Source organism: Saccopteryx bilineata, chromosome 1 (genome assembly GCF_036850765.1).
Source record: "Saccopteryx bilineata isolate mSacBil1 chromosome 1, mSacBil1_pri_phased_curated, whole genome shotgun sequence".
In the NCBI taxonomy this organism is placed as follows: domain Eukaryota; kingdom Metazoa; phylum Chordata; class Mammalia; order Chiroptera; family Emballonuridae; genus Saccopteryx; species Saccopteryx bilineata.
The window spans coordinates 308,153,742-308,167,016 of NC_089490.1; the positions used below are offsets into that span (position 1 = coordinate 308,153,742).

General features: G+C 50.7%; 1 protein-coding gene across 3 annotated transcripts in view; it reads left to right on the top strand.

Moving 5' to 3' along the window:
- Nucleotides 1–9,206: 9,206 nt before the first annotated feature.
- The window catches only part of POU2F3 (POU class 2 homeobox 3), an 88,072-nt gene continuing 84,003 nt past the window's right edge, over nucleotides 9,207–13,275 (top strand). For all 3 annotated transcript variants that reach the window (XM_066253644.1, XM_066253642.1, XM_066253645.1), the window contains exon 1: nucleotides 9,207–9,411. In XM_066253644.1, the coding sequence (XP_066109741.1) occupies nucleotides 9,384–9,411 (28 nt within the window). In that variant the 5' untranslated portion in view covers nucleotides 9,207–9,383. The remainder of the gene's footprint in view (nucleotides 9,412–13,275) is intronic.

The window sequence follows — 13,275 nt, forward strand, 5'->3', positions numbered from 1 at the left end:
CTATCATCAAAAAGCAAAGCCTGAAGCTAACAACGCATGTGATGAATGTGAGGAGTGCGGGTGCAAACTTAGCCACAGCTCAATGTGCCGTGGGTGGGTTACCCCCATTTCCAGTGTCCGGTTCCCTAAGCTGTTGAGAGAGAGGGCTTCACTAGCTCACCCCTGATGTCTTCCCTGACACTGACCTTCAATGTGTAATTGCTACCTGGCTCAAATTATTTGCCATTTGGCAACTGATAGACAATTGAATTGTTTATTATTACTTGCTCTTTCTTACAATCCATGCTTTAGAGAAATGGTAAAAATGGAGAACTGGAATGACCAATATTTGGTAGACACCATCATACTGTCCTCCAAATGGGGCTGTCCCAATTTATACTCCCTAACAGTGTGCAAGAGGCCCTACTGCCCACATTCCTGCTGTATCAGTAGGGGTTCCCTAGAGAAACGGGAAAGTGAGGGGAGAGAGAGAGAGATTGAGATTTTTAAGGAATTCATCCATGCGATTGTGAAGTCTGGCAAGTTCGAAATCCTGCTAGGCTGGCAGCATAGGCAAAAGCTGATTTTACAGTCATGAGTCTGAAGTCTTGTAGAGCAGGCCAGCAGCTGCAAATTCAGACAAGATTTCTACAGTAGTCTTGAGGCAGAATTCCTTCTCTTTCAAAACCTTAGTTTTTGCTCTTACAGCCTTAAGTTGATTGGATGAGTCTCACTCAAACTGTCAAGGATAATATTGGAGTCGATTGATTGTAGATGTTAATCACATCTATACCATACCTTCCCAGCAACATCTAGACTAGTATGAGACCAAACAGCTGAGCATCAGAGCCTAGCCAAGCTGACACACAAAATTAACCATCACCTGCCATCCATTGATATTACCAGAAAGTGCCATTTGACCGTGAGAAATAATAAAGCATTCCAGAGTTTAGTCTCAGGTATCAACTATCGACTCTAACCAGGTAACAGCTGTGCTGGTTGTTTCTTGCTTGACTCCCCTGTCCTTAGCCCATTCATTCTTCACCCTCCTCTGCCTGTGCCCCTGGACACCAACCTCTGGGTCGGCCCCTCTGGGCTCTCACACCTGTGGCACCAAAGATCCGAGGACAAGACGGGAGGCTTCAGGAATGTATTCCCTGCTCCCTCGGTCACACACCTCTGGCACCCAAGATCCAGGACAAGACGGGAGGCTTCAGGAATGTATTCCCTGCTCCCTCAGTCACACACCTCTAGCACCCAAGATCCGAGGACAACGGGAGGCTTCAGGAATGTATTCCCTGCTCCCTGCTCCCTCAGGCACACACCTCTGGCACCCAAGATCCAGGACAAGACAGGAGGCTTCAGGAATGTATTCCCTGCTCCCTGCTCCCTTGGTCACACACCTCTAGCACCCAAGATCCGAGGACAACGGGAGGCTTCAGGAATGTATTCCCTGCTCCCTGCTCCCTTGGTCACACACCTCTGGCACCCAAGATCCGAGGACAAGACGGGAGGCTTCAGGAATGTATTCCCTGCTCCCTGCTCCCTCAGGCACACACCTCTGGCACCCAAGATCCAGGCCAAGACGGGAGGCTTCAGGAATGTATTCCCTGCTCCCTGCTCCCTCAGGCACACACCTCTGGCATTGCTTCCTTCCCCCAAGGCTCCAGACCTCCTTGAGCTCCCAGGTGACTACTCCACCCCTTGCCTGTTCAGCTCTAATTTCTCCGTGTCACTAGTCTGCTTCCCTCAGCTCTGCTAGCACCTCTGTGAGTAAGCAATATGTTCATTAAAGACACTCCAAGTCAAGTTGGTCCTGCTTCCTTGCAGACACCTTGACTGATGACAACAGCGGTCCCAGCTGGGGACCCAGAAGCATGGAAGTGGAAGGGAAGGGCCAAAGCGAGGTGGGAAGCACAGTGTCCCTTGACAGGGAGAAGGTCCCTGCCATGGGGCGCTTCCAGCCAGCACAGGACAGAAGGCATATCACAGACTACCTTGGGACCTAGGCCTGTGAGGCCTCTGGGGAGGAGTAGCACCCACACCCCCTGAGGCGACCGGCTCCGTGTGAGGGCCCTGGCTCCCGTGTCATAATGGGAGCATGTCCCGACTCCTGAGCAGGGAGAGATGGGATGAAGTGACAGTGCGCTCAGGGCTCCCTTTCCTCCTACATCACAGGAAGCAGAAGCATCTTGACCTTCGTCCAGGCCTGCCTTTCAGAATTGCCTCCTGTCATAATGGTGGGGGAAGTGTCCCTTCTCCCCTGGCCCTGGCCCTGGCCCTGGCCCCAGGGCTCTGAATCCTAGCTCCTCTCCCTTTCTCTCTGAAGAAATTGTCCTCTCTTCTTCTCTCTTTACTGCCTTCTTCCCAGCAGCCCTGAAAGTATTTAAATCTTTTCCATCTAAAATAAATAACACCTCAAACCCAAGCCCCTCTCTACCTTAACCCTATTTGTCCCTGTTCCTTCACTGTGAGACTTCTTACCAGAGTCCTCCACCTCCCCAGAAATTCCATATCTACAATCTGTAACAAATCATCGGTTTCTAAAACCAGCAAACTATCCCCACCTCGGGCAGGCAGGTTCAGTGTCCTCCCGTACAAATCTCATCCTCTCACATGTACTCTCCACCTCTGTGCCCTGTGTCCCGCCGGCTCCCGTGCTACACGCCCTCCTGCCATCTGCTGTTCCCTCAGCTTGGATGACTTCTGTCCACTCTCAACTCCTGCCTCCTTGCTGGGCATCTCTGCTTTCAGGTCTCTTCCTCTAAGAAGCCTTTCCTGAGGCCCATGGCCAGGTCTGAGTAAGGCATGCCCTGCAGCAGGCCTCCCAGCTCCTTCTATTCCCCAGTTAGAGCACAGGATACACTGAGAGGAACTCGCCTTTTCACTGGTCTGCAAACATCACCAGACAGCGAGCTTCCTGAGGGCAGGGACAGTGCCTGGCTTCCATTCCATTTCCAGCTCCTAACCCTATAAGTAGGCCCGGTGGGTACTCAATACATGTTCTGAATGAATGGACAGACAAGTTACCTCTGACCTCCTACATGTGGGGGCGTAGGATTGGTGTGTAGCTCAGAAGCAGTGTGGGAAAGAGAACGTTTTTTTTTGTTTGTTTGGTTGGTTGGTTTTTTTGTATTCTTCTGAAGCTGGGAACAGGGAGAGACAGTCAGACAGACTCCCACATGCGCCCGACCAGGATCCACCCGGCACGCCCACCAGGGGCGAGGTTCTGCCCACCAGGGGGCGATGCTCTGCCCCTCCCGGGCATCGCTCTGCTGTGACCAGAGCCACTCTAGCGCCTGGGGCAGAAGCCAAGGAGCCATCCCCAGTGCCCCGGCCATTTTTGCTCCAATGGAGCCTCGGCTGCGGGAGGGGAAGAGAGAGACAGAGAGGAAGGAGAGGGGGAAAGGTGGAGAAGCAGATGGGCGCTTCTCCTGTGTGCCCTGGCCGGGAATTGAACCCGGGACTTCTGCATGCCAGGCCAACGCTCTACCACTGAGCCAACCGGCCAGGGCCAAGAGGACGTTTTAAGCAGCAGAGCTGTCGAGCAATAGAACGGACATCCCAACAGAGCTGGGCCTATTGTCACTGTATTGACTGAGCCAAGGCTGGCTGACTCCAACCGGGGTTCCGTAATAAAATCTGGTCTTTGTTGGAGAGTGTGGACTACGAAACCCAACAGAATTCTGAAGCTAAAGCTCATTATCTCCAGCTTGCCTGGAAATGGAGCCCTTACCTGTGATTGCCTCAGTGATGGCTAGGCTCTCCCTGCTGGACGGTGGTGAGACTGACTGCTTCCAGAGACCTGCAGGTAGGGATGCTTTAGTCAGGGTCACACACCCCCATCGTCACAAGAGGGCGCCTTGGGCTTAGACTAGCCCTGAACATATAGGTGAACCAAGAGACTCACCTGGTCTCAGGGAGGCCTGGAGAGCCAGAAAAGGACTGATTGAGGCATAGCTCTGCTGAAGGTACAGTCAGAGTGGCCAGACCCAGTGGTCAAAAAAGTTTATTCAAAAACAGAGTTGTGCCTGACCTGTGGTGGCACAGTGGATAAAGCATCAACCTAGAACACTGAGGTCGCTGCTTCAAAACTCTGGGCTTGCCTGGTCAAGGCACATTTGGGAGTTGATGCTTCCTGCTCCTCCCTCCTCTTCTCTTGCTCTCTTTCTAGCTAGCTATCTCTATCTATATCTCCTTTCTAAAAAGAATAAAGTCTTTAAAAAAATTTTTTTAAAGAGTTGTTATGTTGTTTTAAAATTAAATACGTATTTCTATTATCTACTATTTGGAAACTTCATGTGCAAGCTAGGCAATGAGCTGTGTGTATCCCCCCGAGACATGAGTGAAGGTGAGTACTGGGTGTGGTGGACTGTCTGGGTTTGGCGGCTCAGCCTTAGGCATCTCAGAGGCAGGGAACAAATAACTCTATATCCTGACTCCCATGTCCTCTTCAGTCTAATCCACCAAAATAGTTGCTTTATCCTGGTTCCCAGAGCACCTGTTTCTTTATCATGCTGACAGTAACCCCCCTGCCCCTATTCTGCAACACTTCTCCTGGAAATGGTGCCATAAGATTGACCCTGAGGTATTCATTTTCAAGAGCCCTAGGAGTTCTCCCTGGCCTCTACCTTGTCTCCATCAGCCTTTGTGAGTAGCCTGAGCTTGGGTTCGTTCCCTGTAGGTGCCCCAAGGCAGAGAGCTGACCCACCACACAAGCCCACACTCTAGAACCTACGGTCCACCTGGCAGACAGAAGAAGCTAGAAGGGACTTGTTGCTTGGTGGCCTTCCAGGACGCCTTGATCTCCACCCTTTTCCCAGCTCTGACAACTCAATCCAACCGACATGACAGGAAATGAGAATGAGCAGCAGGGTCTGTAGCCAAGAAGCCCACTTTTCTTTGCTTAGGTGGGAAAAAGGGTCGAGTGTTCCTCACTCCCCTGAGTACCTTTTTCAGGATATAGATCATTTCTAGCAATGTGTCTGGAATGGGAAGCTTGAGTCCTGGAAATTTCTAGAAATGGGGTCTGGGGAGCTAGTGGCTTCCTAGATGTGTAACCAAGAGGCTCAGATGATACCCCTAAAAGACCAGGAGGACCTGGGGAGATGTCCAAGTTGATCACAGTTTAGGGAACACAGCATCCTGGAGTAAGGTTTTGGTTACTCCCTGAAAAAGTCCTCCAGCTGTTGAGAGAGGGTGAGGGTAAGAGAGGCAGGGAAGATCATTTGCATTTTATTTGCATATGGCTCTTTTGATGTCCAAAGGCACTGAAATTTCCTGTCTTTGCTTCTTTCAACCTTTCTTTCTAATGTTTTTTTCTAACATCCAGGCATCCCCATCCCTCTCTTTTTCCCCACAGTTTTTCCTGTCCCAGACTAAACACAGACATGGAGTATTAGGCTTAGGAAACTGGCACTTTCCCACCATCTCTCATCTGCCCAGAACTCAAGAAGCTGATATCATGGAGACTGAATGATGGGAAGGAGGGAGGGATAAAGGGGTTTTCTGAATTCCTGTTCCAGTTCATCTAGTTGAAATTTTCATCAACCAAGTCAGAGAGAGAAAAATTAAAAATTGTCCAACCCTGCCTCTTGCCCCATACACAGGTAAGAGCACGAGGAGGAGCAGAGAATGGAAGGGTCTTGTTCTGTCATTACTTGCCATGTGACCTTGGGCAAGTCCTTTCCCCTTGGACTTCTTGTTCTTCCTATCAATGATATTTAGGTTCCTTCCACCTCAAGTTATAAGATCATGGAAAGGAAAAGCGAAAGGGAGACAACTTCAGGCACTGAAGACAAAATTAAAAGCACCAGCTTCGGCCTGACCAGGCGGTGGCACAGTGGATAGAGCGTCGGACTGGGATGCGGAAGACCCAGGTTCGAGACCCGGAGGTTGCCAGCTTGAGCACGGGCTCATCTGGTTTGAGCAAAGCTCACCAGCTTGGACCCAAGGTTGCTGGCTCGAGCAAGGGATTACTTGGTCTGCTGAAGGCCGTTAAGGCACATATAAGAAAGCAATCAATGAACAACTAAGGTGTCGCAATGAAAAACTGATGATTGATACTCCTCATCTCTCTTTGTTCCCGGTCTCTCTGTCCCTATCTATCCCTCTCTCTGACTCTCTCTCTCTCTGTCTCTGAAAAAATAAAAAAAAATAAAAAATTTTTTTAAAGCACCAGCTTTGGAGTTGGGTGGACCTGGTCTAAATCCCAGCTCTGTCATTTACTGGCTGCATTAACCTCCCTGAACCTTAGTTTTCTCTATAAAAGGAGCCTAAAAAATAGGCTGTTCAAGTTGTGCTGGCTAAATAATAAAGAGTATGTCCAGCATGTAGTATTTTTCCTGGCATATAGCAAAGCACGCAATCAATATATAATGAAAGATGAATAGAGGAATGAGTAAATGAATGAAGGCAAGGTAATGTCGGCCACCCTCCCATCCTCCCACCTATGTCTGGAACCCAAAGCTATGCTTCCAACTGTGAATCTCCAAAGTCCCATCTCAGTCCCAATGGTCACCATCCCCAAGACCTCCACCCCACTCCCATCCCTAGGATCCCAGAATCCTAGGCCCCTGGAGCTGGAAGGCCCTTGGTAATCATCAGGTACATGCAACCCTGGCTCCTGGGAAATTAAAGCCCAGAGAAACAATGTAACTTTGCACATGGAAAAAAGAAAACAGGTCCCAGAGAATCAGACCTTCTGTGCACCCAGCCATGCAAATGCTATACAGAGAGAGATGTGGAAGTCAGAAGCACACAGTGGTATATAAACTATGTACGTGCAGGCATTTTCCTAGATGATGGCAGCGGAAGCACAATTGTAGATAAGAAATGGACCTCAGGGAAGGGGGCTGAGCCTGAAGTGCAGGGAAGGGAGAGGAGAAAGAAGAGGATGGAAGGACATCTGAGTGTTCTGAGTGGGGTTCCTCGGATTCACTCATCGTCCATGAAGCCTTGATTGAACTCTTCCCCCCAGCCAGAAGAATGCCCCTTCTTTTTTCCCCAGAGTTTTGGAAGAGAAGCCAGTGTAACTGGAAAAAGATGGTTTGTATGGACCTAAAGATGCTCTTATTAAGCACTTCCTGTTCTTCTGGAGCTAGAGTCCTTTTTGATCCCTATTGAGTACTCAGCACTGTGCTTAATGCTGCAGGGGCACCAATCACTTGCCAACCAGGAGGTAGAATAAGCAATGTCTCACAGAACCCACTACAAGGGGTATAAGGAACATTGAGGTGTTATGGTAATTTAGTAAAAGATCAGATTACTTCCAACTTCAGAAAAAAAGGTAGTCTTTGAATTGTGCAGAGAGGGAGCAAAGCACAGTACTTTAGAACAGGGACCCTGATACTTTATAACATTGGACAAGCTCCACTCACTACACCTCATTTGTCCCATCTGTAAAATAGAAATAATAACAGTCCAATTTACGAGTAGTGAGGACTAAACAAGATGGATGCTTTAAAATGTTAGTATATAACCTGACCAGGCTGTGACACAGTGGATAGAGTGTCGGACTGGGATGCAGAGGGTCCAGGTTTGAAACCCCAAGGTTGCCGGCTTGAGTGCTGGCTCATCTCATCCAGTTTGAGCAAGGCTCACCAGCTTGAGCCCAAGGTCACTGGCTTGAGCAAGGGGTCACTTGGTCTGCTGTAGCCCCCCGGTCAAGGTACATATGAGAAAGCAATCAATAAACAACTAAGGTGCTGCAGCAAAGAATTGATGCTTCTCATCTCTCTCCCTTCCTGTCTGTCTGTCCCTATCTGTCCCTCTCTCTGTCTCTCTCTGTCTGTCAAAAAAATAAAAAATGTTAGTATAGTGCCTTGCACATAGTGAAAGTTCAGTAAATGCTGGATATTAAAATTGGGATTATTGGGGTGGATGGTGGGTGGACGGATATACCAGGTAGAAAAAACACTGTAAACAATGCATAGAGGCAGAAAATCCCAGGACCTGTTCTGTGAGCAGGAAATAGTTTTGAGACTAAGGTAGGTTGATAGGGAGACCAGTCTGCAAAGAAAGGACCTGCTAGGGGCCTGACCTGTGGTGGCACAGTGGATAAAGCGTCGACCTGGAAATGCTGAGGTCGCCGGTTCAAAACCCTGGGCTTGCCTGGTCAAGGCACATATGGGAGTTGACGCTTCCAGCTCCTCCCCCCTTCTCTCTCTCTCTCTCTCTCTCTCTCTCTCTCTCTCTCTGTCTCTCCCTCTCCTCTCTAAAATGAATAAATAAAAAATTGGGAAAAAAATCTTTAAAAAAAAAAAAAAGAAAGGATCTGCTCTCCCATTAGTACATGGCTTTCTGTGCTTGCAAGACAGGTGATCCTTGTCCTTGGGTGACCTAAAGAGTGGAGGAGAAGGGGGAGACTCAGATCTATGATGGGTGCTGCAAAGAGCACCAGAGTGGGAGTCCAGAGACCTGAATACAGCTATGCTTGGTGTGGCACTAGAGAATTGTGTAACTTTGTCACCTCCCAGTTCTGTTGATGAGGGAGGCAGCTGTCCCCACAACCCCTCACATTGGTAAATAACTTTCACATCATCCTGTCATAGAGCCTCAGAGCCACCTGGGACCTAGATGGGGCAGGCAAAGGGCAGTGTCTTCACTTGGAAAATGTAATAATAAGCTATGCCCCATCTAGGTCCCAGGATGTTGCGAAGATTCATGGGGGCTGGTGAGGTTGACCACATGCTAACTCCATATAGAGAGGTGCGTTAGGATTTGTACCTGCCTCATTTTACAGATGAGTAAAATGATTTCAAGGAGGTGAAAAACCTTCTTTCATGTCATACTGCTGGTAAATGGTTGAGAGAGAGGATTCCAAAACCAGATTCTTTCTGGTATACCCCATGGTATACCCCATGGCTTCTCCACGCATCCAGGCTCCTGCAGCGCTTACACTCGGGCGTCTATCCAGACGGAAGCTCGGCCCCCCTGGGTAATCCTCCAGGGGTTCCTAAAAAGGGCGAGCCAAACCAGTAGTCTGGGTCGCTGCGGGCGAGGTAGAGAGGAGCCTCCAAGTTGGGCTGAGGCATCCAGGTGTTCCGCAGGGTCAGGACCTAGCCCGGCAGCACCCCCCAGGCCCCTGGCTCCTCGTATGCAAATCACTGCTTTGCATGGGCCGGGGGCCAAGAGCGGGCCCTTGCCAGGGGGCGTGGCCGGCGGCCCCCGCCCCGCGCAGCGCAGCGTGCTCACCTGGGGCAGTGGCAATCCTGGCCCCGCGGAGTGTGGCCTGGGCGGGAGAAACTGAGCGTGCGACGGCGACAGCGACGGCTCCGGCAGCTGCGTCCACCGCGACAGCGGCTGGGGGCGGGAGAAAGGAGACCCTGGCTTCGCAGGGGGCCAGGCTGGGGCCCACACGAGGAGCCTGGGGGGGCGCTGGCTTTGGCCCCGCCTGGGGCAGGATGGTGAATCTGGAACTTATGCATACAGGTGAGGGAGGAGAAAGTGAGTTCTGACAGGTGTCAGTGCGCGCGGGAAGGGCCAAAGCAGAGGTCCACCATTCTTGGGGGGTCTTAATTCCTGGCAGCCAGGAGAGGGCAGTGTGGATAGCTGGTCACCAAGGGGCGGATGGGGTGGGGGTGGGGGGATCTTGGCAAAGAATGAAGGAGGGGGCTAGGGGTTTGGGAAGGTGAGAGGGCTTCCACCGCCTCCAATCTGGAGAGCGGTGGATATATGGGACTGAACTGTTGTGTCTCATTGAAGTAGCTCTCTTCGCCGATTCCACAAGCTTGGCTCACTCACTCAGCCAGGGGTGTGGACCTGGGAGTGTATAAGGGAGGAAAATACATGTATCCACATGTTATGTGTTTGGTGTCCTGGGCATCTATGTGAAGTGGAGACAAAGTGGGAATCTGTAAGGTCTGGGGTGGGCTTTGGGGAGACTAGGAGTAGTGAATGGGGCCAGGCAATTACAGAAGCTTATCTGGGGCAGGTGCCATTCGACTATGTACTGATTAGGACTTGTGAAAGCAGGTGTCCATGTGTATCAGAGATATGTCTGACTGTCCCCATACAAGTTGGGAGAGGTGGTGGAGCAGACCCACTGTGTGATGGTGTGCCCACTACCACATGTTCTATAGGTCTCGGCAATGCTATAGGCTCAGTGTATGGGGTGCGGGGAGTGGGAGAGTCTGTGTGCAGGTACTGGAACCCCATAGCAGGCACAGCTTGCACAGGGGCCTGTGGAATAGGATCTTTCATCTTTGTGTCTAAGAAGGGGTGGTGAGAGACACTCTTTGTGCTGTGTCCCATGGATTTAGATACCAAGCCCTCCTTTTCTCAGGGGTGAGAGTCTAGCAAGTGGAAAAACTTATCCAGGAGTCAGTTTCTCCTGCATGAATAGTACGTGGGCATGGAGAGAACCAAGGGCCCTCCATTCACCCTCCTTCCACAGCTAGGTTACGGCAGGAGCTACTACTTCTGAAAAATTGGGCCTGGTATTAGGGTAGGCCTTCTGGAAATCTGAGGACCTGAACAGAGAACAGTCTCAAGATAAAGAAAGCTAAAACTAATTTGACCATTTCAAACCAGTAATTTGGTTCTCAAAGGAGACAGCACCCAATAACCTCTATCTAGGATTTCAGCACTGTGTACAGGAATTTTGGTACCTGCTCTCCTTTCTGAGGGGGTAGGCAGGAACAGTGAGGGGTAGCTGTTTTCCCAACTCACTCCAAGGAGCAGAACAAGCTTGAGGCTTTGGCCTTTCCTAAGCCCTCTGATCCTGAAAACAAGCAGTAGCGGCTGCACACACAGCCCTGGAGTACACAATTCTCCAGACACAGAGAGGTGTTGACTCTGAGTGGACACCTAGGTGCCAGGACCTGCCAAGAAGGGCTAGGTGAGGCCAAAGGAACTATCCAACTGTTGTCATTCAATGTTTGAGGGAAATCTGTTTCCAGACCTGGTGGCATCAACATGGGCCTGGGCATACCTGGGGCCAGATCCCCTGTGGGGGGAGTGGGTCACTGGGGCCAGCAGGGAAGTAGTCTGGAGGCTAAGAGGATCTAGCAGAACAGAAAAGAGAGTGAGGTTGACATTATAGGGTCACCACCCCCCCATGCCTTGTTGTTAGAGGAAGCTCTAGGCTGATGCTTCTCAGAAGCCCAGACACCAGTCCTTTCCCTGTGGGTTCCAGCCACAAAGCGGGGGGCTGAGATAAACCTAAGGTGGAGATAACTCCTGGGGTAGGGTCTCCATCCACCTTGACTGGGTGACAAGTCATCTCTCTACATTTACTTGCTGCCCTTCCCCAGCCCACTGCTTCGGTCTGTCTCCCCCCAGGGCTGTCTGGGCCCCTCTGTGGTGCTTGGCTCCCCTTCAGTGGTGCCTCAGAGGGCTTTCCCTGGTTGGGACTTACTGTGGAGTCTCTCCAGCTGGAACTCCACTTCAGGGTTCTCTCTGCTGGGTCGTCTCTGTGGACCTTTCAGGTTATGTTCTCTTTGTAGGGTCTGTCGGTGTAGGCCCCACTGTGGGGTCTGTGAGGAAGGGTCCCTCTGTGGGGTCTCTAATTATGGGTGCGTCTCTAGGGCCTCTCAGTCCAGGATCCTGGTGGTGGAAATTTGGTTTTGGGGGTCCTATTTTTCCCCTCACAGTAATCCTATAAAGAATCAGTACTTCCCCTGTGAATTCTAAGTCCTAGGCTCTTGGGGACTCCTCAGTTAACTTAATGAAACAGTTTGGGTGGTGGGAGGATGGGGAGAAGGAGCTCTAGGACACAAAGTGGGTCTAGGACCACCCACTCAACAGCTCCATGAGCACTGTAGCCCGAGTGAGGCCACCTTCTGCTCTGCTAACCTGGGTGTACGTCATGACCGGGTCTGCCTGGGCCTCAGTAGTTTGTACATAATAGAGCATCTTTCATGTGGGAGCAGGAACACCTGAGCAGTCATGAGGTCACTAGACATGGGAGGGCCCCAGCCATGGAGAACCTCCTCCCTCCCAGGCCAGAAATGGGCAGGGGAGGGGGGTAGATAAGAGACAGACAGACAAACAGGAAAGGAGAGAAGTGAGAGGAAAACAGTAAAAAGCCCGCCAGAGGGGGACACCTGGCAGGCCCCAGGAATCTCTTTTGCTGCCCTTTTCACTGTGAGCTGTTCCCCATTAGGGGTTGGGAAGAGGGGTCAAGTCTCACAGACTGATACCAGTCCAAACTCAGAAATGCCATTTGGGTTGGAAGGCCTTATTGTGAGAGGAAGTGAATTTCTTCTTGAAGAAGAGAAGTCCCCTGCAGAGAAGAGAGGAAGCCATAGTCACTCAGAAGAAGAAATACTGAGTCCCTTAAATTCCCTCTGGTGGAAATGCCCCCACCAGCAGGTATGTGAGGGAGAGGTCAGGAGGGAACTCCAGTCCCTTCCAAAGCAATCAAGATGGGCCATAGGAAAGAGGGGTGGACCCTCTGCTTTCCCTGTAGATACTGGGCCCAGGGAGTCTCAGACAGCGTGGACACTCAGCCTGCAGCCTGGGGGAAATGCTGCATGGGGGACTTTGCTCCTGCATGCTCACACACACATCCCTGTTCACAGATATATAAGGAGGGCTGCTCCTGGGTCACACCAAAGTGCAGGGAGCGGCAAGGCCAGCTGCCAACACATTGCCCCAGCTTTAGAGTGTGTGGGGGTGCCAGTGAGGCCGACGAAAGTCTGTGTCTGGTATCTAGGCTCTTACACAGAGCAGCTGAGCCTCCCCAGGGAAGGGAGTGATGGCAAAGAGCCTACTTAGTTGCAACTAAGATAAGAGACATGGCCCCACCCTACACCTCTCTTGCTTACCCCTGCAAATGCTGTCTGACAGGCAAAGGGTTATGGCGTCTCCGGGAGTTTCGGTGTTGGCCCATGCTTAGGCTGAGACCCAAGAGCTCGTCCCACCCATCAGCCTCAGTCTCCTAACCAACAGGAACAGGTTCTCAGTATCTTAGCATCCTATGGGACTGAGATGAGCTTTTACAGATTATCTTAACCTACCCCTCCATTCATGCTCAATCCAGAAGTGTTGGTGTGGCTTCTATGATGGGCCCATCAAATGAGGAGATGTCCTGGCAGAGTGTAGGACCTTTGATTCCTTCCAAAGTTATTTCTAGATATGATTGGGACCACCTTTTAGGCTCATTGAAAAGATGAGTGAGGTGGCTTTTGGGTATATTTTAGGCAATGTGGGGGATGGATGTTGGAAGAGTTTGGGTTGAAGGCATAAAATTATGGTTTAGCTGAAAAGTTACCCTTCTTAATGTCAGAAGTCTGAAATAAGCTGACTCAAAGAATCAGGTCATCATCCCAGCCTTATTGCATCTTAAACTCT